Raw genomic sequence first — 26,934 nt, 5'->3', positions numbered from 1 at the left:
TTTTAAGCCTAATCTAATGAAACAGATTTAAGACGTGCCAATGTGAAACATGGGACCACCAGACTGACAGTATAACAAAAATCACTGTAAAATTCAATAGTCTACACTCATTCACATGTAACAAGACTGCCATATTTTATTAAGTGTACAGAGTTTACATGTATATAGAAACATTTATGCAGTGAGTTATGTCCATAAACAATGACAAAATAAATAGTACAATAGTGTAATGTTACACAACAGCTCCGCAAGTGTACTGAGGATGAATAACTGTCATATAAAAAAATGTATCACACAAATTTGCAACATAAGAACTGATACAAAACTATCTCCACCCCACAGAGGCTGCGCTGTCCATCATAATAAATAAACAATGAGAGTGAGTTCCACACTGGCAGAAGACATCACTGGACATCAGTTTCTGGCCAACTCCTGCCCCTCCCTCCAAATACCCCTCCAGCAGTGAACAGTAAACAAAAAGTTATATGTTAATCTAATTTAAGACAATTTATTTTTAAACAATAATTTTCTGTATGCACAACACCTAAAGTTGGGCAGGACATCCTTGAAATGTGTTTATGTTAAATTAAACAAAAGAAATGAAAGTGACTGGTACGAGAAAATAAAAATAAATAATGATTTTTCCTTATTGGTTATAATTTAAGAAACAAGTCTACAACTTCTTACCATGTCATAAACATTCAAGATGACTGGCTCTCGAGCCATCCTTGGAATAAGTTCTTCAGCTTCTGTTGGATATCCCAGGCAGCTGGGAAATGGTAAGTTACAACTCAGACCCGAGGAAAACATTCAACCAGAATTTCGTGTCTTTTTCAACACACTCTTCATTATCGAGAAGATCCTGTAAGAGAAGTAGTCATGAAGAGATCAACAGTAGTCATACTTTTTGGAAAATATTCATAGTCTCAAAACATTTTTACATGCATCAACATCCTTGTCATAATCGGGAACATCATTTTTGTGTACAAATGGAATTCAGAGATAAGTGGCAAATAAAATCAAGACCAATTTACGTCTCACAGCTTTAACTCTTCATAATAGATCACAATAAAAGGTTCCCCTGTTTAAAAATGTCTCAACCCGTATAGGGATTTCAGGACCAGGTACATAGAAGACAGAATGTACTACATTGGAGGGTTCACTCATCAGTAACATGAAAAAAATAAAAATTGTAAGGACAAAGACTACAAGAAATATGGTGCCTTGAAGCTGAATTACAGCCTTTCAACAGCACAGTGGTATGTATTACAAAGCACTGATGTAGTGATGCTGAAGTACACCATGTAGCATTACCACCACATGAAAGGACGAGCTGCTACTGTAGAATTACCATAAAGAATGGTGGACTGTGCATCTGTATCATAAATAGTGAACATTTTAAAGATAGGCAGGATCTGATTATAACTAGTGAAAAGTGTCAGCTACTAAATACAAACAAGGAGATTGACATCAACCAAAAATTAATTACTTTATGTGTATATAAGACCACCTAGTGACAATGTCGGTACCTTTTACGACAAATTTACTTCCGTCTTGGTCGGTATCAATTTCCTGAACTGACAATCTTAGATGTAGATATAAACATTGCCACACGTGTTAAAAACAAAATTGGTAAAAACTTCCTAAACATTCTGAACACATCTGGCATAGCAGGAAAGTAAAAATTGCCACAAGTGTAAACAAAAATACAGCATCAGTCTTACACCATGTACTAAAAGATAGCAGCAGGAAAAAGTGAAATGTGGTAAGAAGATTTTTGCTTCTCAGACAATTACTGCCAGATAACAAACCAAAAGGAAGGCAGGGAAAATCCCACAAAATTTCAGGTTTATGAGAGAATGTTGTCTGAACCAGAAATACATACTTTTTCAAGAGTATTTGCAAACCAAACCCTGTGTTAAAGTGCATAAAAAATGCAGTTTTCCCATTCTCTAAATAGTGCACACTGTTCAAACTAATTTATGAGACACATTTAGCCACAGCAGATGCAGTAGGAAAGAAATAATAAATACTTCAGTTCTTTGCAAAAGCACTACACTAAGCCACGAACTCTTACACTGTCACAGTTATGAAATATATGAGTGGCGTTTGCTCAGAAGTCAATAGACACAAAAACTTAAAGTTTGCAGGAAACACATTTTGTAAAGTATCATACTGAACTACGAATTACGTAAAAAAGAGAGATAATTTAACATCTACACCACTTTTGTATGCATGATTCTGATTGTGTGCTTGACTTTTCTAAAATTTCATTTTTTTATATCCGAGTAGATGAAAAAGTTTGAAAGTTATTTTCAAATACAATAAATGCAAACAGGAAATTTAAAAGTTTTGTTAATATACATATTCAAAGCAATTTTTTTCTGTTTCTTTTTCATCTACAATTACAACAAAGCAGCTATTTTATCATTCATTTTGCAAAGAAATATGATAAAATACTACAATATAACACTTTAATATCCCGCTTTCCAGTAAATGTTTGATAAGCAGAAGTGCAAAATAGCAACAAATGCTACTGATACAAAACAGAACACTCGCTATAACAATAATAAACTGGAAATCTATTGACCACTTTCAATAATGTCCGTACAAAACTCTTCTGCTCCTTCTGGTTTGTTAAAACACCTTATAAGTTCCAAGACATACTTTTTCTTTTACTTGCTGTCCATGTTGTTCTCTTATAAGGTGGGTGCCTTCCTCGTTTCCTGGCAGCAGTTTCTGGATTTCTGTACCTCAATCTCTAAAGAACTTCAATCATCTGTGTCCAATACTGACAACAATACCTTCTTCTTTGACTTTTTATAAAAACCATTCCTCGTTGTGCAGTTATTTTGGAACAAGTTTTGATCATAAGACTTTCAGTGCAATGGACTTGAGATCCTTTTCTTCCCAAACTTTATTTAGTATCTCAATGATGCTATGTTCAGGGTTGACACCCGTTTCCCGAGTGAAATTCCCGGATATTTCCCCGATTTCCAGACAAGTTTTAGCAGTTTTCCCTGACAAATTTTGAGATCTCAAGTATAAATTAAGACATAAGTTGATAATATGTCTTTCCAGCTATGGCACAAGAAACGACAGTGGAAAAAAAAAAAAAAAAAAAAAAAACCCTTGCAAGCATTTCCTGATGGGAGCAAAAATCTTAAGTATTAACATCAATATGTTTTGTAATGAACTGTTTCTAGAAGGAGAAAATAAGCCAATGTGTGCTTCATGACGACCAGTGATGTTATTTTATTTCAATAAAACAAAACACATTTGGTGACAAAACTACACATTTCCTTGGAGTCACAAGACAGATTTAAAATACTTTCACTGATTTCAGAAATAACAGAAAAAAGTAGACCTCTTGAAAGAACTGTATACACCTACACTGTAGGTGACCACCAATAAAATTTTGGTTCTATATGTTCGTTATTATAGGTTGTTACCCACTGTATTATATCTATTATTTTACTGGTAATGTGTGATTTTTCTGTTGAGAAATAAATAAGTATATAGTGTACAAATTGCCAGTGACTGACACAATTTTATTCTTATCATCCATACTTTCTAACATATAAACTACTTTTGAAGTGCCAAAATGTACTACAACAAATAAAATGTCTATAGAATGCCACACAGTACAAAATCCTTGCAGTGAGACAGTCGCAATTCGTGAAATCCATCTCCCATGGCCTCTGGCCTGCTGAGGAGCACTGCAGTCCTGAGTCCATGGATAAACCATAGAACTAGCCTGCAGGCAGATCAGTGAGACTAGATCCGACAGGAAGGGTCTCTACACTTAGTGGGAACTGAATGGTTTCAGATCGGCAGCCCTGATCCATTACAAATACCCACAGAAACAGTTTTGGTCTGTTGTGAAAGTCCACTCTTGTAGCCAGCTATTCATGAGCCACAGACAACATGCTGATGAAATGAGACTATGGTGATCAATCCACGAAACAGGTAACTTGTTCATATACTTTGAGCATAAATAATAATGGGGATAGGTAGCAACTCACCGTAAAATTGAATGCTGGGCCACAGACAGCCTTGTAGAAAAGCCAATCACACTCTTGCACCTAAATTTTCAGCCACAGGTTTTGTCAGAAAACAAGAGCATACACTTATTCACACAATCACTCTGATACAACTCATGCACACATGATCGCCTTCTCTGGCTGCTGTGTCTGCCTCTCTGACAATCAGATCCAAACAAACCAGTCCTCACATCTCCCTGCCTCTCTTCAGCAGCTGCTAGGCTAGTGGCAAGAAGTGGTGGCAGCACTGACTGCAAGCTGAGGGGAGTGACAGGAAGGAGATAAACAATAAGAATGAAGGAGTAGGAAAGCAGTGCATGTACTCAGCTGCGCCCAGCCACTGATGTTGCATGACACCTCAGTAAATAAAGCATTTCATCTACTGAGACATACAATGAGACTTTTCCAGTTTCTTTTTTCCAAATTTACCAGATATTTCTCTGATATCTCTGATGCGTTTGAAATTCCCTGACTTCCAGAACCTATGGCAAGCATGTATATTGTTCCATCACTTTATAGTATGCAGTTGGCAAAATAGCTTCATTTTTCAGTGGTCTTTCCACTCTACCAACGCACTGTCTGAGGGCATGCAGCTGTGACCATGAACAGGGAAATTATGTTCCAGCTTATTAAATTTTCTACTCTCTTCCAAGAAGGTCATTAGTATGCATATAATTATTGTATTTTTTTAGGACAATGTTATGAAAAGGATAGTTGCTACTCATCATATAGCAGTGATGTTGAGTGACTCAGCAGGCACAACAAAAGCACAGTCAAAGAAATCTTTCATCCCAAGCAGTCCTTCATAAGGGGGCAAAAAAAAAAAAAAAAAAAAAAAAAAAAAAAAAAAAAAAAAAAAAAAAAAAAAACCCACACACCATACACACAAATGCAACTCATACACATATGACCAGTCTTTGGCAGCCAAGGGCTTTTAGTTTAAGTCGTATAGAGGCCAGGAAATAAATGAATTTCATTTGGACCATTTTCTGGCTGGGATTCCTCAAGTTGCTGGCAAAACCCAAAAAGCACAGGCTACTTGTTTACGTACTTTTGGTCCTCCTGTTTCAAGCTAAATGTAAAAAGTAGTATTTTCTTTTGTCTGTGCTAAAGAATGAAGCTAACGCAAAAATTATATACCCAAACCTGTCTTGATTAGAATACTTCACCTATGCAGAACTTTGGTATTGGCTGATTCTGTTATATATCAAAACATACTTTAACTGCATTAGGATTTTCTCCTCTCCTTTACTGCATAGAACTTTTATGCATGAAGTTTGTGCATCCTGTGGTTTGTTATTAATTGATTCTTCTTGTCCAGATCTTGTTCCTTTTTGAATTTCAGTAGACCAATCTTCCTGCATGTTGAGCACAAAAATATGTTTGCATTTCGATAAAGAGCAAGCAGGGAAGCCAGACAATTCCCATTTTTTACAGAACTGTTCCCAAATTCTGATTGTATTCAGCTCACATGGTAAATAACCTCTTCTGGACATTTTCCTTGAATAGTGGCTCTCTCTAAGCCTGTGTGTTTTGATATCATTCTTTACAGCTTGTGTAACTTCCTTATCTTTGATAGTGCTGCGACCTCCCCCTGTTTTCAGTCGGTAAATTTCCCTGTAACATGAAATTTATTGGCCAAATTTTAGACGCTATCTTTCGACTTCCCTGATGTTGCTTGAAATGTTCCTTATGCTGTACTTTATTAAAATGGTTTTCTTTCTTCATGTTCCTGTGTGCTACTCAATATGAACAAGCAGTAGTTGGCGTTTTCTTGTTCATGTTGGAGTTTTTGGATGCTTTCACTCTCGAGCTGGACTTCTAACTCCTGTGGACTTAGTTACATGTAACATTTTCTGAATCATTTGCATTAACTTCCAATTTTATAGTTTAGTGGCGTACTCTTTTACAGAAAACTTCTCTCCGACACAACAGGCTCATACTGAGCAATAATCAGGAGTGAATGGTGTTCAGTAAACCAATTTCTGTTGTTGGTTCTGAAAGCAAGTGCTTGCCTACAGTTTATGTTCTTTTTTCCTGCTGGCACCTCTCTCAGATTATTACTGACTGTTATGTAATACACTCTTGGAAATTGAAATAAGAACACCATGAATTCATTGTCCCAGGAAGGGGAAACTTTATTGACACATTCCTGGGGTCAGATACATCACATGATCACACTGACAGAACCACAGGCACATAGACACAGGCAACAGAGCAAGCACAATGTCGGCACTAGTACAGTGTATATCCACCTTTCGCAGCAATGCAGGCTGCTATTCTCCCATGGAGACGATCGTACAGATGCTGGATGTAGTCCTGTGGAACGGCTTGCCATGCCATTTCCACCTGGCTCCTCAGCTGGACCAGCGTTCGTGCTGGATGTGCAGACTGCGTGAGACGACGCTTCATCCAGTCCCAAACATGCTCAATGGGGGACAGATCCGGAGATCTTGCTGGCCAGGGTAGTTGACTTACACCTTCTAGAGCACGTTGGGTGGCACGGGATACATGCGGATGTGCATTGTCCTGTTGGAACAGCAAGTTCCCTTGCCGGTCTAGGAATGGTAGAACGATGGGTTCGATGACGGTTTGGATGTACCGTGCACTATTCAGTGTCCCCTCAACGATCACCAGAGGTGTACGGCCAGTGTAGGAGATCGCTCCCCACACCATGATGCCGGGTGTTGGCCCTGTGTGCCTCGGTCGTATGCAGTCCTGATAGTGGCGCTCACCTGCACCGCGCCAAACACGCATACGACCATCATTGGCACCAAGGCAGAAGCGACTCTCATCACTGAAGACGACACGTCTCCATTCGTCCCTCCATTCACGCCTGTCGCGACACCACTGGAGGCGGGCTGCACGATGTTGGGGCGTGAGCGGAAGACGGCCTAACGGTGTGCGGGACCGTATCCCAGCTTCATGGAGACGGTTGCGAATGGTCCTCGGCGATACCCCAGGAGCAACAGTGTCCCTAATTTGCTGGGAAGTGGCGGTGCGGTCCCCTACGGCACTGCGTAGGACCCTACGGTCTTGGCGTGCATCCGTGCGTCGCTGCGGTCCAGTCCCAGGTCGATTGGCACGTGCACCTTCTGCCGACCACTGGCGACAACATCGATGTACTGTGGAGACCTCACACCCCATGTGTTGAGCAATTCGGCGGTACGTCCAACCGGCCTCCCGCATGCCCACTATACGCCCTCGCTCAAAGTCCGTCAACGGCACATACGGTTCACGTCCACGCTGTTGTGGCATGCTACCAGTGTTAAAGACTGCGATGGAGCTCGGTATGCCACGGCAAACTGGCTGACACTGACGGCGGTGGTGCACAAATGCTGCGCAGCTAGCGCCATTCGATGGCCAACACCGTGGTTCCTGGTGTGTCCGCTGTGCCGTGCGTGTGATCATTGCTTGTACAGCCCTCTCGCAGTGTCCGGAGCAAGTATGGTGGGTCTGACACACCGGTGTCAATGTGTTCTTTTTTCCATTTCCAGGAGTGTATCACAACAGCAATAGTGGAGTGGCTCATTACACAAAAGCAAACTATGCATTAACATGGTATGACTGATGTGGAGGCAATACTGGTCTGTGGATTCCTTCTGGGAGAAGTGGGAGGAAGAGCACCATGCTGCAGTAGCTTCCTTGATTGTGAGGATTTTGTTATGTGGGGCAGTAGCTAACCAGATGTCGTCTTTCATTTCTGAGTGAGCAGTTATTTCATGTGATCTCACAAATTCACACATTGGGTTGGCAAAGTGAATGGTGGGTAAGCAATGCAGCCCGACAAAGGTCAGTGAGAACATCATGAACAGTGGGCACCAAAGGGTGGCAAGAACAGCATCCGTGAATAGCCTGGAAACTGCTCATGTTCAATCAGTCAGTAGATATTAAATCATAGTCAAGGGAGGCTCATTTAATAAAATTGAAAGGTCTGCTACCAGTTGTCAGCTCTGCCATAAACACACTACATGTTCCCGGTAGCAAATCGCGTTCCACACTGCCGGGAGAAGTAAAAGCATATCTGTCTGATCAGTCTTAGAGCCATTGGTGTAAATGACAGTAGCACCCTGGAACTCTGGAAAAGCTGGATGAAAGAAATGCCAAAAGGTCATTGGGGCAATTAAGACTTTTGGACCTTGGAAGAGATTGGTCCTAATCCATGGCCTGGACACCAAACAAGGAGGAGTGCACAAGAAAACACAGCATGAACAATTCAGTGAGGGGAGACTGGAATCTTGGCAGAGGAAAGCGAGGCACACTCCACCTGGTAATCACAACCGAGGGCAGGAATCAGGAAGATGACACTCCTTGTATGTAAAGACCATGGGATACGTGGGATGATCAGGGAATTGTTGAATGGCAATTGCACAGAAGACCACGAGCTGGTACCACCAAATCTGAAGAGAGAAGAGCAGCTGAGCCATAAATCAGGCAACTGTAGTCCACCTGGAATGAAACCACGGCCCAGTAAATATGGGTAAGGTTCACACTCCCAGACGTGTGGGCAAGGAAGCAGAGAGGGTTAAGCTTTCACGTGCACCTAGTCTTCAGGTGACATGTCAGGCAGCCAAGTCAGCTTTTTTTTATCAAAAAGGAGGCACAAGGTGTGGGACTGGGCTACAACGAGCAGATGCTAGGTACTAAAGAAGAGTTCCTGGTCAGGATGGACCGTGGTATAATGGCATAACACAAGAGTTGCATTTCTGTAGGACACAGCTGTAAACCACGGGAAAGAGCTTAAGCAGAGGCCTGGCAGATGGCACTCGTGAAGCTTGCATTCGGCAGAGGTTACCAAGTGGGAGCTGTACAAAATGCAAATAAAACGGGGGTGACCAGTGGCCCAAAAGAGGTCACTAGCCCTTTGATGGTGATAAGGAAGACAGTGATACTCAATACACAGCCTTGTGGGACACCTTTCTCTTAGGCATGTGGGTAGCTGAGTGAGGTGTCGACTCTAATCCTGAACAATCAATGCAATAAATACTGAGAAATAAAAATCAGTAGGTGGCTTCCTAAGCCCCAGTCATCGAGAGTGTGTCATATGCCTTATGCAAGTCAAAAAAGGCTGCAACAAAGTGTTGGCGTTTAGAAAAAGCTTGTTGGATTGGAGTTTCCAACCTAAGCAGACTGTCAGTTGTGGATCACCCCTCCCAGAAACAACAGCGACAGGAGTACAAAAGACCATGAGATTAAAGAATGCAGCATAATTTGTGTGCAAACCATCCTTCCCTGCAGCTTTATTGAGATGCTGTGATGAAGGTATTTTTCCCAAATTTGCTCAATTTTCTCATTTTATTGATACTAAAATGGCAAAAAGGATCGAGAAACGTGCTAGTTTTGCATTAGTATGGGAGAGAATTCGTTTCATACGTCAATGGTTGGATCTGATATCCAAAGAATTGTATTTCTTGCATTTAGAACTCCCTTTCATCTGTCTCCCGCATCCTGGAAGTGCACTGATGAAGCTTCGCGGGCCTATTTGGATTCTATGTAGAACAATACAATTAAGGAACAATCGCCGAAATTTTTTCAACTTCGCCAACAACCATCCATATCTGACAACATTACTCATCATTGGACAGTTATTAATTTAACCGACAAGAAAACTGGATGATGCTACTTTGTCAGTTTTGGAAAAAGGTATGAGCTTTTTTCCTACATCTAGGAACCTGTCTATTACTGATTTTATTAATGCTGTTGAGCAGGCCATTGCTCGCTTTCCTGAAGATTTGGCAGAGGAAGTTAGACAGGAAGTTTCTTATCATCTTCACCACGCACTGATAACAGAGTAATATTTCTTCCAGTGAAAGGAAAGCCATTCGGTCACTGAGGGAAGATAAGAATCTTAGTTCTCAAATATCTTGCTTCCGCCCTCAGCCCTTACGTTGGGAAATGTAATCATCATTTATACAACTCGATTGATTTTATTCAGCGGTTGAAGTCTTTATGCAATGAAACATCTGACCTTATAGTTAGTTTTGATACGGTTTCTCTTTTCACCCAGGTACCTTTGGAAGAGCCCCTGTGTCGTCATGTGTTGACATCGACATATTTTTTATTTAATGACATATTTTTGGAAAAAAAAAAAAAACTGATGGTGTGGCTATGGGGAGTCCTCTTTCCCCTATGTCGCCAATCTTTTTACGGAGGATTTTGAAGATATCACACTCAGGACTACTTCTCTTCAACTTACATGTATTTGGAGATATGTGGATGGTATTTTCATAGTTTGGCCACATGAAATGGAAGCTGTTAATCGGTTATTAGATCATTTTAACTGTCTTCATCCAAGCATCAAATTATCAATGGAAATTGAAAAAGATGGAAAATTACCTTTTTTGGATGTTCTAGTACACAAAAGAGAAAATTGTACCTTGGGACATGGTGTATACTATAAGCCCACACATATGGACTGCTATCTTCATTGTATGAGCTGTCATCCACCACATCAGCACATGGGAGTTCTACGTACATTAGTCAAGAGAGCTTATGCCATTTCTGATTCAGAAAATTTGACACAGAAACTGAATCATCTTAAGGCTGTCTTCGAGCTCAACGGATTTACTGATTATCAAATTAATCGTGCTTTTCAGTTTGGACCATTAAGAGAAGCAGCGCTAGATACTAGTAAATCAGTTGTTTTTCTACCCTTAGCTGGAAGTATCTCTTCAAAAATTTCTAGAATTCTGAGGAAATATGATATTAAAAGTGTCCTTTTGCCTTTGGCCATGACTAGAGTCCTATTTGGATCTGTTAGAGATGATTTGGGATTGAGAAAGCCTGGAGTTTATAAAATTCCCTGTCACTGTGGAAATGCCTATATTGGACAGACTATTCGCACTGTTCATGACCAATGTATGGAACACGAGCATCATCCAAGTTTGTTCCAGCCTGAAAAATCTGCCCTCGCCAAAAACTGTTTCAATGAAGAGCATAACATGTCATTTGAAGAGACGCACATCACTGCTCCGGCTTCTCATTACTGGGATCGTGTGCTCACGGAATCCATTGACATACGATTATCTGATGACATTATCAATAGAGATAAAAGGTTTCCTTTAAGCAAGCTATGGAACGCTGTTTTATCAGATACAAAATGACAAGTCTGATTTTCGACCCGCTAAATCTTAATTTGCGATTTATCACTTTCGCCAGTTTCTACCACCGGCGGCGCTGCAATTCTTTGCTTCACAGGGGGCAGCTCTTCCGCTTCTCGCGTAGGTGCAGTGGCCTGGACCCGGCGTATAAAGCAGCTGCCGTTTTTGATGTTCATTCAGTTCTGGCGTGATTGTGTATTCAGCAATCTCACCTGAAGATGGCGGCCAGATGGATCACAAAAATATCGTGTAGCGAAGACGATCAAATCCGGCAGCATATCCATGAAGAGCAAAAGCAAAACACTATAAGATCACAGCTTATAGTGTATGTTGGCAAGGCTAATCGGCAGGTAACCATGGAGAGATGTTGCGTTATTGCCTGGTTTAAGGACTGGGACAATTATGCTGTCTTGCCATTGCAGGGTAACACACTGTGGAGCCAAAGATGGTTGAAGACCCCGAGGAGATGTTGCCTTCGGGGAACACTCAGGTGTTCGATAATCTGACTGTGAATTGCATCACGGCCTGGGGTTGTGTTGTGGGACAAGGCACGAGCCTGAAGTAGGTCCCGTCAGTGAAGTGCCCATTATAGGATTCAGCTTGGTGGGAAGTGAAACATAATGGGGTTATCTTCAACTTGTAGCTTCTGCAGTAGAAAGGTTGCTGTATAAGAAGAGGATGCTTATCTGTTGCAAAGTGGATCACAAGGTATTCTGGAAGAACTGATGAATCAGTACAAATATTACTCTGTAGGACATGACCTGGAACAGCTGTTGATTGTTCACTGCCCATAAGACCATGGAGACTGGCCCGCACCTGAGATGAAGATGCATAAATCCCCAGCGAGGAGACACAGCGCTCCCAGTACTACTTCTTACTGTGTTTTAAGATAGCTGGAAAGGTGCCATGGGCAGCACTGGAGAGGGTATGAGAACCATCACTGAGGATGCACAGCTCATGATCTGTGAGAAGCTGGTCAATAAGTAAGACCCTACCAGATGTAATGGTACTAATCCACAAGGACTAGTGTGCACCGAAGACCCCAAGCGGGAGAAAAGGGGGGAATTGTTGGGTTAATGTGGTCACTCCAACATAAGTAAGTGGCCTGCCTGGAGGCAGGTAAACATTGCTGAGGTTCTTTGGACTCACACTGCTATTGCCTTCAATGAGGTACGACGGGGAATCCATTCACTGATGACATCAATACAAATCTAAGTACAGACCCCTCCAGATGCCCTCTCGGTACCAGCACAGTTCCTACAGAATGCACAATAACCACAGTGTGTTTGAGAATGGTCATTAGTGAAGCTTGTTTCTTGGAGAGCAGTGCAAACTGAAGAAGAGGCAATAAGGTATTGTAGTTCTGACAGGTGACAGTAGTACCTATTACAATTGCATTGAACAATCACACGACTGTTGGCAAGGTTAAGTGAAAAGGGGACACGAAGACCAGTCACGCCACAGGATCACTGCATGTCACCAGTGGGAATGGAACCAGATCCACAAACAGCTGTTCAGAATCTGATGGCATTTGGGGGGGGGGGGGGGGGGGGGTCTGAGAACTCCAGGGGCAACAGAAGAGCCTTGTCCTAATTCTTATTCTTGCTTTCCTATTTTGTGGGCAAGGTTCACTCAAACGGCTATCTGCACTGAGTGCGAGGACAGATGAAAAGTAGGTGCTCCTGAGACCAAGGCTGGTTCAGCCATTATTTGGTGTCATGCCTCCAGTCCGAGGATTGCTAGAGAGAGGGATCCCAAGAAGGAGTTCTGTCACAAGCACTTGCCGAAGAACAACATTTCTCTGGCTAAGTGTGGGACGTAGATCCTGAAGAAGGTACTGTAGGAACCATGGGAGGGGAGGGTGGTGGGGGATCTGGTCTGGTGAAGGTGGTTGTGAGGGAGAGGGGGGGCAAGGATGGTCATGTAAGCGTAACTAATTGTCATGTCAGCAGGATGTAGGAATTCATATTAGTTCTGTGCCTTAGTATCTCACTATATGATAGGCAGGCAATAGATTTGTATTCCTGGATCTTCTGTTCTTTCTTGATAACTGTGTACACTGGCAAACATGGAGAGTAACAAAGACAACCTATGTGGACTGATCGTCCACAGTTGCTTCACTTTGGGTACACCAAGCAGTGGGATGACATATGCTCGAAGTGTAATCATCTGAAGCATCTCATAGGCAATGGGACATATGGTTTCAACTCTCACCTGCACACTATGACCTTTACTTTATCTGGTAGAACGTTCCTTCATAGATTAAGATAAAATTCCTATGATTATCCTTGGAACTCTTTTTGCATATAAATGTATGCATCACCGTTGGAGGTTAGTGCAGAGCTTCTAATCTGTTTGGGATATAAGATCTCTGTGAGAGATGATTCCCTGGACCATGTCTGAAGTTTAGTGTGTGTCACAGTAATGTCATCTAGACAATCACATGCCTGAAGATCTGTAGATTGGGCAGCAGAGGGAGTTTTAATTAATAATAATCCATTTCACATTTTTATTTTGCAGACTGAAGTTCCCCAAATTTTTCTTCAATGTTTTTGACAAAAAAATAATGATTTTGCTGCAGTAAAACTATCCCCACAACTCCTACCAAGTACCAGCTGAAGTGTTTCCCTCTTAGACATCTAGCTCATTCCTCCCCACAGTGTAACCAGTGAAGGAAATGTCATGGGGCCGTATCTCTCTGGACTGTAATAATCTTTCCAATCCGAAGAGACTGCTGGGGCCTTGCAGCCACTGTTTCTTGTGTGAATCATCCGGCATGATACCACCCACTCCAAATGGGGACTCTCCCCACAGGTACCACCCAGCCATGGCAATGGTTAACTGGTCAGGAAACTGTTGTGTCCCAACCATGATGGGCACATACTTCTTGGCTTGTATGGAGAATTTCCTCCTGAATACAAGGCCAGTCTGTTTAAAACTGGTGCTACCCTCATTCTGTTTAGCCCTATACTATTTTACAATTTCATACTATAAACATCAAACGTTCACTGTTCATTTGTTTCACACTCTTGTCACTGCACACACTATACACACATGGTTTCATAATGGAATGCTACACACACAATCATCTGGCTTCAGGACTACAGTGAGGATACTTAGTTTACATTTTGTGTGCTGCTACTTCTGATATTCTAGTCCAAAAAACTGAGTCAACATCCCCCTTTAGAAAGTGATATACTGAGTCCAGATAGAGGATAAGATATTAGTATTATACACTGCACGGCTTTAGCAGTACGTGTGTATGTGTGGTTTTTTCATCATCACTATTATTATTCACTTGTGTTATTTTTCCACCATTGTCCTACTCTTTACTATCCAAGCAATCGTTCAATGTACAGAATATATTGTTTAACAGGTACTTTTTAACTGCCTTTTTAAATAAGTTAAACTTAGCAATTTTGTTAATCTCCTTAGGAAATTTATTGCAGTTTTATTCCTTGGCAGTCCAGATCTTGTCCCACAGTCATGGACAGAGCTGTTTCTGCAGTAAGTATCAATGTTATTTGTTTGATGAATACAACTGATTGGTTGGCTTACTGATTAAAGGGACCATACTATGAGGTCACCAGTCCCCCCTGGAACAGGCAAGTCAGCAAAACTACACATTAAAGATGGGCCTACAGCACGAAACCTAGGAAAGGAAACCTCAATATTGGCTGAAGGAACAAGAAAAAAGAAAGGAGGGGAAAAAAAGGAAGGTATGCGAGGTGCCCCATCCAGGGAACAGCCGGAGGATCCCGAATGCAGCAAGTGTGATGGGGCACATATCCCTCACCACTTGTCAGAGGCACCCCACCCATCAATACCCAGAAAATACTAGTGACACTAACAGAGCGAGAGAAGCACAGGAAAACAGAGGACGGACACCAAGTCAAACAAATAAGGCAAGGTGGAGGAAGAAGAGCAAAACAGCGGGCAGGGTGAAGTCTGGGGAAGAGTTCCAAGCCCAGACGGCTGCTGCTCATTGGGGGCAGAGCAGAAAAGGCAACAGGGCATTCTGCCAGCTCCTTGCTGGGCCAACAAGGCTGAGGCACCTTCCCTTAGAGAGTGGGGTAAAAGCACCCTTCACGAATATACCTTAATACAAGGTCAGCTGCTGAGGCATCGTTTGCTTCTACCACGCGTATCGAGTCATGGAGATTAAATATTTGTCACAGGTTGGCTAGGATAGGATAGCACAACAAAATGTGAACCACAGTCACAGTGGGGCAGGTCCTTGTGACAGAGGAGATGACGATGACTATGACTCAGTTGAGCATGACCGATGCAGAGCCAACAAAGGAAAATGGAGTCCTTGCGAGAGGTCCACATGGAGGACCTGCACAAATTTTGTCTCTTTTTATTGTCTGTAGTTCGTCCAGCAAAGTCGGAGTGAGCCATTCCATATTCCAAATCCTTAGAACCTGATGCTATAATACCAATCGAAGGTCCACCTCCATAATACTGATTTCAAGAGGCAGCTTGCCAGGAGCCATTTTGACCCACCTGTCAGTAAGTTCATTCCCCCAGATCTCAACATGAGCTGTGGTTCAGACAAAGACCATGAGTGTCTACATTGCTCATGGGCGACAAAGGTATACTGGATAATCGTGTGAGGGTAAAACTGGTCAAAATCTTGTAAACTGCTCAAAAAGTCATTGCAGATGAGGAAGGAATCACTGGTGCAGGAACAGATATAGTCAATAGCATGAGAGATCGCTACCAACTCTAAAGTGAAAACACTGCAGTCATCTAGAAAGGAGCAGAGTTGATCATATTCCACATAAACACTAGCAAAGCCAGAATGACTGGCAACCATCGAGCCATCAGTACAGACTACTTCTGAACCCTGAAACATTGAGAAAATGGAGAAGAAATGGCCTCAAGTTGAGCGACATCTTTCAGACCTTGTGGTATATATAGACAGAACTGTGGACGAAGGGTGCACCACGGAGGTGTACATGAGCGGACAGGGAGAAGAGGTGGCAGAGGGAAAAGATGGAGTTCAGAAAATAAGGACTAGATGCAGAGTCATTTGAAACCCCAGATCTGGGTCACTGTTGTGGAATGTGGACCTCCTTATCTGGAAAGAAGAGATGGTAGCTCAGGTGCTCCAGGGAGCAGCAGAAACATAACTTGAGCGATCAATTGTTGTTGACGCAAAAACCGCAGTGGTCGAACCCCAGCCTGCACTAGGAGGCTGAGCATGTGGCTAGTTCAAAAGGTGCCAGTTGCCTATCGTACCCTACAATGATGATTCAGATAAAGTATCTGTAATGTTGAAGGTGATGCCGAGCCGTATGTGAACTCCCATAATCTAGACAGGCCTGGACCACTGCTGTGTGAGCCGTATCAGAGCAGAGCGGTCCACACTGCACAGCTGGTGTTGCTGAGGCATTGAAGAATACTGAGGTGCAACCAACTTGTCCACTTTGGTTGATGAAGATGGGGAAGCCATGTCAACTGGGCATCAAAGAACAGTCCCAGAAAACAATGAGAGCCCACCACATTGAGGGACTGGCCATCAAGGTACATATCTAGATGAAGATGTACTATACATGAACAACAGAAATACATGATGCAGGTCTTTGCAGCTGAAAAATGAAAGTCATGGGTGACAGCCCAGATTATGCTCTGCATCTTGCTTACTGCAGTCAGTGTTCTGCAATGTCCATCGCGGAAGGGGAAAAAAATAAAATAAAATAAAATAAAATAAATAAATAAATAAATTAATTAATTAAAAAAATAGTCACACAAATAAAGGGACACCGTACTCTCCACAGCTGTCACCAGGCCATTGATAGCCACTAAAAAGAGAGGGACACATTAGACAGAACCCTGCAGAAACCCACTCTCCCGCTGTGGGAGGTGTCAACCTGTACCCAAAAAGTGCGACATGGAAGAAAGTTCTGTATAAAAATTGGGATTGAGCACAGAGGCTCTGCTCATGTTAAGTTGGCAAGAATGTGATGGCGCCATGTGATATCATAAGCTTTATGTGCATTGGAGAAGACTACAATAAGGGGTGGTGCTGGGCAAAACCTGTTCAGATGGCAAACTCCAGGCGGACTACATCCACAGATTGATGAAGATGACTCCGATGATATTGTTTACTACCAGCAAGACAGGGCACCACCTCATTTCCTCATGGAAGTTCAAGGATTCCTCGATAAACGCTTCCCAGATCGGTGGACACGACGTGAAGAGTCAACAGCATGGTCGTCTGGCACTCCAAACTTAACACCACTGGATTTCTTGGTCTGGAATTTCCTCCCTTACCAAGCAATTTAACCGAGTTGAAAAATCGAGTCTACGCTGCCGTTGCACAATTTACACATGATTTACTGCTAGGTAGAAATTGATTACCTGGCATTAAATATGTCTGCTTGTGTCTGTGTATGTGCGGATGGATATGTGTGTGTGTGTGTGTGTGTGTGTGTGCGCGAGTGTACACCTGTCCTTTTTTTCCCCTAAGGGAAGTCTTTCCGCTCCCGGGATTGGAATGACTCCTTACCCTCTCCCTTAAAACCCACATCCTTTCATTTTTCCCTCTCCTTCCCTCTTTCCTGACGAAGCAACTGCCAGTTGCGAAAGCTCGTAATTCTGTGTGTGTGTTTTGTTCATGTGCCTGTCTGCCAACGCTTTCCCGCTTGGTAAGTCTTGGAATCTTTGTTTTTAATATATTTTTCCCATGTGGAAGTTTCTTTCTGTTTTATGATTGTTTGTGACTTAAGAGACTTGTCGTCCTGTCCAACTTTTTGGGTTCATCTCAGTTGTAGAATGAAAGCTCATATTATGATAACTTTATCAAAATGGCTCATAAATTTGGATCATATTTTATCAGCCTGTATCTACTGAATGAATAACTTTCTGAAGCTGAATTTTTAGTCATCTGCAGCCTTTCAGCAAGTCAAAAAGCTCTATAAGTGGCACCTTGATGGTTCAAATAGAAACTGACTTATCTAAGTTTCAAGTCTTCTGAATATGTTTTTAGTTTTTTTTTCTGCACATTTTCAAGAGGCCATAATTCAAAAGGGATCACCCAAATCTGATTTTCCTTGCCACCATTGGAAAGAGTTTACTCTGTTTGATCAGAAAAGATGTTTTTATTTTCGAGACACTGCATTTAAGAACAAACAAACTTATTCTTTCATTAGATTAAAAACATACCATTTGCGCGGTCTTGCATTGGTTCATGTTGGCTTTGCCACTACTAGTCTTACTCTTTGTAGTTCCTAAGGCCTACTGTTTCAGTTCTCATTGAGTCAGTCGCTGAACGTGTTGATAATATCAATTAAAATGGACTCGAGTGAGCTATACCGTCAATCCCACTTCCTATAATCATGCCCTGAAATGAGATCCATTCTGTCTGAAATTTTGCCTACCATACCTAGAATAGCTTTCCATCACTGTCCAAATTTCCGCAATATTCTTGTCAGACCCTATGCTGCTCCTGCTCCCTACCATATGGCTCCAACTCTTGTGACCATCCCTGCAGCAAGACTTGTCCTATGCACCTTCCTATCACCACCTATAACATCCATGTAACTGGCAAAACATACTATCAAAGGGAGAGCCACATGTGAAATTACACATCATATACTAGCTATTATGTAAACACTGTTCAGCCTTCTACATCGGTATGATTACCACCAAATTATCAACTGGGATGAATGGGCATAAGCACAGGCTATATACTGGCAACACACAGTATCCAGTTACAGACCATGCTCTACAACACAACATGACATTCTTGACCTTGGCACCTGTTCCACCACATGCGCCATCTGCATTCTGCCCCCAGGCACCAATTTCTGAGTACTCTGCGCATGGGAACTAGCACTACAACATGTCTTTGGTTCTCGCCATCCAACTGGCATTAATTTACGTTAATTTCTTCCATCCCAGCTTTTCTTCACTGTACTACTCTTTGTTTTAGTTTTAGTTTTCAACACCTTTCATTCTCTTTCCCATCTATTTTCACTGCCCCTCCCACCTCTGTTACGTACAATGCACTTAGCTTCTCAATCCCCACTAACTTGTGCACGATATTTTACTAGTAATCTTTGTCTTGGATAGTACCCTGTCTTCCACCTTTAAGTTCTCAGGTTTTCAAATCTTGTCCGATGCAGTCCCCAACAATAGTCTTTCCTTCTGATCCTATAGAGTAAGTCTCCCCTGACCCACGGTTCTTTCGCAAAATTTACCCCTTTTCTCAGACTTCTCCAGTCGCTTTCCTTCACCTTTCTTCCTTCCCCTTCAACACTTCTGCCTGATAAAGGAGTCACTGGCTCTGAAAGCTTGCCAATCACAAGCTTTTACGTTTTTATTGTGCTGCTGTTTGGTGAGTAGATTTTTATCTATTCAATTAAATAATGTTATCAATAACTGATTGTTTTCATTGTTACATTTCCATTTATTCTAATTGAACTACAGTTTTCTACCTGGGAAAATTCGGCTAAGTTCTTTATTTTGAAAAATGTTACTACTCTTTCTTTTACAACCTGTGGAATCTTCTTGCCACAGCTGTTCTTTGGCAGCATTACCTCGTTTACTGTCCAGCCTTGACGTACAATGTCAAAATCTGCAATTCTTCAGGTTGCAATGATAATTGCAACTTCTCTTTCAATTCTTTAATCAATTGATTTTAATCTTCACATTCAGGATATGCCTTGCTTGTGTAGGTATTGAAAATCTTTTATGTTAAAGCATCCGGCAGCAACAATGTTATTCACAACTGCCTTTTGAGTTTCACTTGCTTTTCATTCTATATAACTTTCGGCATCCCTTGTTGGTACACTGAAATCTTAGAGGAGCGACCCCACTAGTAGTTAGACTTGTACTGAATGATTCTGCTGGCTATGCTAACTCTGGTTCGTCATCTGACTGGGATGAATTTAACCGAGACTTTGCTGTGTTCTTTACAGAAAACTGTTTTCTTCAAATTGGACAAATCTTCTGAGCAGGTTTCACACTGCTCTTTGCACAGCTTACAACTGATTGGCTATTCTTGCATTAACAATCCATAACCCCTTTTTCACAGAATGGTTCTTTGCACCAAAAGGTTTACAATGGGATTGTTGTAGAAATTCATACTTATTCCATTTCAAAAGTAGGCTATCGCTTTGTGATGAAAGCATATTTGGACATTTTCAATGAGACATATTTCACTTCTTTGGTTTAGTAATTCTTGTAGTACTACTGAAAATTCTATGAGATTAGTTTGAAGCCTGGTTGATGCACAAATGTTTTCCGATGACACAGAATTATCTGCAAGGCCAGTGCTATCTGCCATTGAAAGTTCTTTGATATCCATGATACTACCGTTTAATTTTCACCTCCTATTGCCTTTGATTTCAATATTTTACAATTCATATTTCCACCCGAAAAAATTAAACAATCACAGATGACGAAAACTTTTGCGGGGAATTTTGTAACAGAACAAAAGAAATTTAAATACCCAGATAAACTTTTCTTAATATGCAGATAATTTGAAATAATTTTTATTTACAGGAAAACACATTTAGCCAGTAATTACAACAGACTATACAGCACTTAAAAATGCACACATTAAATCTGAACATTTTTTGCCACACAAAAGTGCCCTTCGGCACCGAGGTCAAAGCATGTTTTATACTTCATTGTTGTATTTAAACCTGTCTGCCTCAAAAATGAAAGACTCTTTACTTGATACGTCAAAGTGAGCTCTTTTCAATGATTGCTTTCAAGATATGGCCTATTGAAAATGAGTCAAAACTGACTAATTAAATTTTTGAGTAGACTTTGAACATAGATAACACTACACATGACTAAAAAATCTGCTTCGCATCGTTACTCTTTCAATACATACAGGGCAATAAAATACAGTCCAAATTTGTTACTGCAACATTTGTGAGCCACCTTCATAGCATATTACAATAAATTTACTATAACTCGAGCTTTTGTTCAACAACTAAGCTGTTGTACCCAGAAAGTTGAACAGGATCACTAAGTTTTGTCATGATAAGTCATTTAGATTCTGAGCCATGGCAAAACAAACTCAATGATTTATTCATTCAACTCATAATGTCAAAAAAGTAGGCTTCATAAAGATGTGTCTATTGGCCTAAACATACTACTTATGGAGCTGTAATTTGGCAAGGCTTCATGTAAAATCTACACGTATATCCTGCAAAAACTTCGTCAAAATTGGAGAGGGTTGAGGCGCAATCCTTTGGTCGCTTCACATGGAATGACTTTTAGAGCATGTATATCAAGTTGGCTAGTCACCAATAGTTTGTTAGATGGTTACATAGAGCATATATATAAAGTTGGCTAGTCACCTATAGTTAATTACTTAGTTACATGTTCCATACTTCATTTGAATGATTCTTTTACCGAATGATGTAGAATGAGTCAGTTTACAGGACATGTATCAAGCTTAGTGTTAGCATTACTGAACACACTATCATTTTTATTCCCACTCGTGCAACTAAACTTTTTTTTTACTTGCTACCAGTTTTTAAGTAGAAATTCGTTAATGGATTAGAAGGAGTTTTCCAGCAGAAATTATTTTAAATTAAATTTTGCTTCGCTGCCTGTCAGACAGTTTATGTTATTGGGCAAATGATCAAAAATTTTTATCGCTGCATATTGAACTCCTCTCTGAGGCACTGACAGCTTTAACAATGGGTTACTTTTGTTGTTGTCTTCAGTCTGAAGACTGATTTGATGCAGCTCTCCATGCTACTCTATCCTATGTGAGTCTCTTCATCTTTGAATAACTACTACAACATGGGTGGAAGCAACGATGTATACCGAAACGAGGGTAAATTTGCCACACAATGTCTAAAAACAACACTACTGAACCTCAAAGTGCCGAATATCGTAGTCACAAGCATGCCTCATAGAAACGACCTGCAGGACAACTCAATCGTAAATTTGGAGCTTACAAAAATAAATAGACAATTTCGTAAAATATGCAAGTACTATCAAAACGTAACATTCTTTGAGCTTCCCAATTCATGAGAACTGTTCACGAAACATGGTCAACACTATAACAGTGCTGGGAAGTCGTGCATTAGCAAAATGCTGACAAAACTAATACAAAAAGACGACCACGCTGTAAGAAATACAATTGCAATACAGCCAGTTTCTATCAAGGAAATACGAAAACACCTTAACAGCTGCATAACTAGTAAGTTAGTCGCAGCCACAGCATCAGTGCAGCCAGGATCATCACTTGAACAAGAAGAGGCAGCGCCAGAATCATCTTCAACAAAAACAGCGAGAAAATGTGAGGATCCAACGGAAGAAACAGTGGCCAGTCCATCAATCAGTAGGATAACCATAACACCCCATCACCAAAAGGATTTTTTAGACCAAGGCAAGAGAAACGTAAAGACTACAAGGTAAGCAGTGCTCAGTGCTTCTCAGTCTTCCACCAAAATATGCAATGCATAAGAAACAAAGTGCAACAATTAGAAGTGGAACTGCAGTCTATTGACAGCTCACCTGTTTGCTTAACAGAACATTGGTGTAACGGTTCAGAATTATCAAATGTAGCACTACATTCATACATTCTAGCCTGTCATTACAGTAGAAACACTATGAAATGTGGTGGATCATGCATATAAGTGAAAGAGGGGATTATGTATAAAATTAGGAATGACGTCATGGCATTAAGTGAAGATAAACACATAGAAATATCTGCTTTAGATATAAAAAACCTAGATGTATTCCAAAGGCTAACAGTACTATGTATTTATCGTGCTCCCAGTGGTGACATGGACACATTCACTACAAAGTTAACCCAAGCATTAGATATGGTCTCCAGCCCCAAAGGCAAAATTATCTAAACATGAACATGATGAACCCAGATATGTTGTACAATAATTTTCTGAACATTATGTATGCCTATGGTGTATCACCATTAATTAACACTGTCACTAGGATAACCAGACATTCAGCTTCAAGTATTGACCATATGCTAACAGACATAGAGCAAGATAGATGTGACGTTGTCATAGATGACCTTGGCATCGCAGACCATTCCAGTCAGTTATTAAAATTGGGTATAGAATTAGATAATAACACTAAAATACACAAGTACAGTAGGGTTTTCTCTAAGTCAAAAAGAGCTCTATTTGCTGCACTACTTAACAGTGAAACATGGAAGGAAGTGTACAGAGAACCTACTATAAATGGGATGTTTTCAAAGTTTCTGTCAGTATTTAAATTCAGGTTTGAAGAAGTGTTCCCTTAAGTTCTAAGAATCACTAAATCATGCAACAACAACAGCTGGGTAACCAATGGGATAAGGAAATCTGCTGAAACGCTCAAGCACCTCAGCTCAATGAAAAACTACCGTAATGATTCAGCATTTCATAACTATTATCATAGATACAGAAAGATCTATAGAAAAGTATTGTTAGTGGCTAAAAGGTACCAAAATGACAAATTTATAGAAAAATCCAGTAATAAAATCAAAGCAGCATGGAAAATCACCAAACAAGAAACTAATAGGAAAAAAATTAAAGCCAGTAAACATACAGTTTCAGCACAATGATACCAAAATAAATGATCCCAAAAAACTAGCAAACTTTGCCAATCAATATTTTAGTAACATGGCTACCAGACTGCAACTGAAGTTCAACAAAACAAAGCAATCACAAACGCTGAACAAAATAGCACACACAATGATGCTACGACCAACCACAGCAGAAGAAGTATCCAATGTTGTGAGTAACCTAAAATGTAAAAATTCAGCAGGCATAGATGAAATACCTGTGTGCTTACTGAAGGTCTGCATAGACAACATCAAAGACCCATTAGTGCACATCATCAATGAATCCTTCTCCATGGGTTGCTTCCCAGAAATACTAAAGCATGCAAAAATCCTACCTATATATAAGAAAGGTGACCCAGAAATCATAGAATACTACAGACCAATCTCATTACTGTCATCCTTTTCAAAAGTCATAGAGACCATAATGAAAAACAGGCTCATGGGGTACTTAACAAAGTTCAATCTTCTGAGTAAAGAGCAATTTGGTTTCCGGGCTGGCAAAAGCACAAATTCAGCTGTAGCTCACTTCTCAAATGTTATCCTCGAAGCACTAGACAAAGGAGACCACATAACAGGGATCTTCCTTGATTTGACCAAAGCATTTGACACGGTAGACCACACAATTTTGCTAAACAAACTAAATGCACTAGGAGTAAGAGGAGTAACAAACATGTGGTTTCATTCATACCTGCAAAACAGGGTCCAACAGGTGGAGATCACTCAAACCAACTCTAATCACACCTTTTCACACCTCTCAAACCCAGAATACATCAACATAGGAGTCCCCCAAGGAAGTGTGCTGGGCCCAATCCTCTTTTTTATATACATAAACGATTTTCCACAAAGTGTCAAACATGGTGAATCAGTACTGCTTGCTGATGACAGTAACATCCTAATCAAAGCTGAGTCGCCAAGTGCACTCAATGAAAAAGCTGAGGAAACACTTAAGCATGTATGCCAATGGATAGAGACTAATAAATTAACCCTAAATGTAAAAAAAAAAACCAACAGTATTAGCTTCCACTTAAACAGAAAACCGAACAGTAGCAAGCTAAAAGTTAATGACGAGCACATAGAATGTGTACCATCAACAAAATTTTTAGGCATGCATGTCGACTCTCAACTAAATTGGACCAAGCACACTGCAGTACTTGTAAAGCGAATAGCTTCAGCATGCTATGCACTTAGGATTATAAATTCAGTGTGTAGTAGCCGGTGTACTAGAACTGCATATTTTGCGTATGTCCACTCTATAATTAGTTATGGCATAACCTTCTGGGGATCAACAGAGCAGAACAGACAAACAATATTTAAGTTGCAAAAACGGGCCGTACGAATCATAACAAAAAGTAGCAGTAGATCCCACTGCACAGAGTTATTTAAATCTTTGGGTATATTGACAGTTCCATGTGAATACATTTTGCAGACAGTAATATACATAAAAAGACACATTGACCAGTTCCCGATAAACAGTTCCATACATGCACAAGACACCAGACACAGACAACACTTACACCTCTATAGGAAAAACAAATCAAAAACTCAAAATAGCATGTTATATAATGGAATTAAATTATACAATAAACTTCCACAAGGGATCAAAGACATAAGCAAAATAGATAACCTGAGGAAATCGCTAAAAAAATATCTCTCGGAACAGTGCTTTTATACTGTCAATGATTACTTGAGATGATGTGAATGCATAGAAATAAGTAAAAATTAGTAACTGTGTCATTAAGTGGTTTAAAAATGCATCTTGTTATAATATTCATGAATTCCGATTGTGACAATTACAAATTTGTGTACCTATTGTATATACTCATGTTGACAACATCCATACAATCCTGATTGTCTACGGATGGATAAATAAATAAATAAACCTACCCCTTTCTGTATCTGCTTACTGCAGTCATCTCTTGGTTTCCCTCTATGATTTTTACACCTACACTTCCCTCCAATACACTGAACTGGTGATAAATTGATATCTTGGAATATGTCCTATCGACCAATCCCTTCTTTTAGTCAAGCTGTGCCACAAATTTCTTGTCTCTCCAACTCTATTCAGTACCTACTCATTTGTTATGTGATTGACACATCTAAGCTTCAGCATTCTTCCATGTCACCACATTTCAAAAGCTTCTACTCTCTTCTTTTCTAAACTGTTTATCATCCATGTTTCACTTGCATACTTGCTACATGCCACACATTTACTATAAGAAAAGGCTTCCTTACACTTAAATCCATACTTTATGTTAACAACCTCTCCGGGGGACACACCACCTTGACAAAGCACTGTCCGTGCAGGTGGAGAGGCTTGCATATCCGCGGGAAGCTGAGGGCTATGCCAAAGGTACAGGACCTACTGCAGGAAAGGCCTCAGCCGATGGATCAGACTAAGAGTGTCCCACAATGTCCCCTATTCCATATCCATTCCCAGTCCTACCCTATTCCCTGATCCAACCCAAGGTGTGATGCATCCGTGCTGAGGGGTGTGTGGCACATGGAAAGATGTGTTGCAAACGGAGTCTCAGGGATACCGGGCGACCTCCCTGTGTAACTAGCATTACACCGCGCAGGGTATTCGTACTGTGGACCTTCTAGATCCCCAAATCTCGAAGGACCAACATGGACACAATTACAGAAAAAGGAACTGAGGGGCAAATTGAGACCTCAGATAGCCAAACATTAGGAGGAACTTCCACTACTGAATCACGGTCTCGACCTGAGCCAGAAGTGGGAACTGTAACCGAGAATTAGACCAGATTAAGATCAAAAGCTTGTCTGGGACCATAAGGAGGAAGCTACTCAGGGAACAGAGGGAAAAGGAAGGAAAAGAATGGCTTACTAAACACAAATGGAGGGAAGTAAAGGGACTAAAACCAAAGACCTCCCAGGAAAAAACTGTCTCAGGTTGCAGGTGACACGCAGAACCCCCCCCCCCCCCCCCCCCAATGTCAAAGATGGATAAGGGAGGAATCAAAGACTCCCTCCTCCCTGGATAAGCGAGTCCAGAAAAACTGAGGCAAGAAATAGGGAAACAGACCTATAGTCCTGCAGTCTTGGTTTTTAGGATGGCAGCTATCCAGGAATGTTATTCACTGGTGGCCATTACCTTGCAGCAGGATAGCGCTCTTTGAAAAGATTGGGGGAGGGGGGGACGCTGGCCCAGGTCCCAACTTCAGGAAGGTCTATCTAGATCGTGGTGCACTCATTTTTGTCTGTGAGGGGGTGCACACAGTAGAAT

The 26,934-nt window shown here is 41.0% G+C and overlaps 1 protein-coding gene across 2 annotated transcripts in view; it reads right to left on the bottom strand.

Moving 5' to 3' along the window:
• Positions 1–26,934, bottom strand: part of LOC126326755 (deubiquitinase DESI2) — a 142,605-nt gene that overhangs the window by 66,103 nt on the left and 49,568 nt on the right. For both annotated transcript variants that reach the window (XM_049995788.1, XM_049995787.1), the window contains exon 2: positions 688–862. In XM_049995788.1, coding sequence (XP_049851745.1) covers positions 688–810 — 123 coding nt within the window. In that variant the 5' untranslated portion in view covers positions 811–862. The remainder of the gene's footprint in view (positions 1–687; positions 863–26,934) is intronic.

This window comes from Schistocerca gregaria, chromosome 2 (genome assembly GCF_023897955.1).
Source record: "Schistocerca gregaria isolate iqSchGreg1 chromosome 2, iqSchGreg1.2, whole genome shotgun sequence".
NCBI classification, from domain to species: Eukaryota; Metazoa; Arthropoda; class Insecta; order Orthoptera; family Acrididae; genus Schistocerca; species Schistocerca gregaria.
Note: the sequence above shows the minus strand (reverse complement) of the source record. Positions and strands in the feature narration are given on the sequence as shown.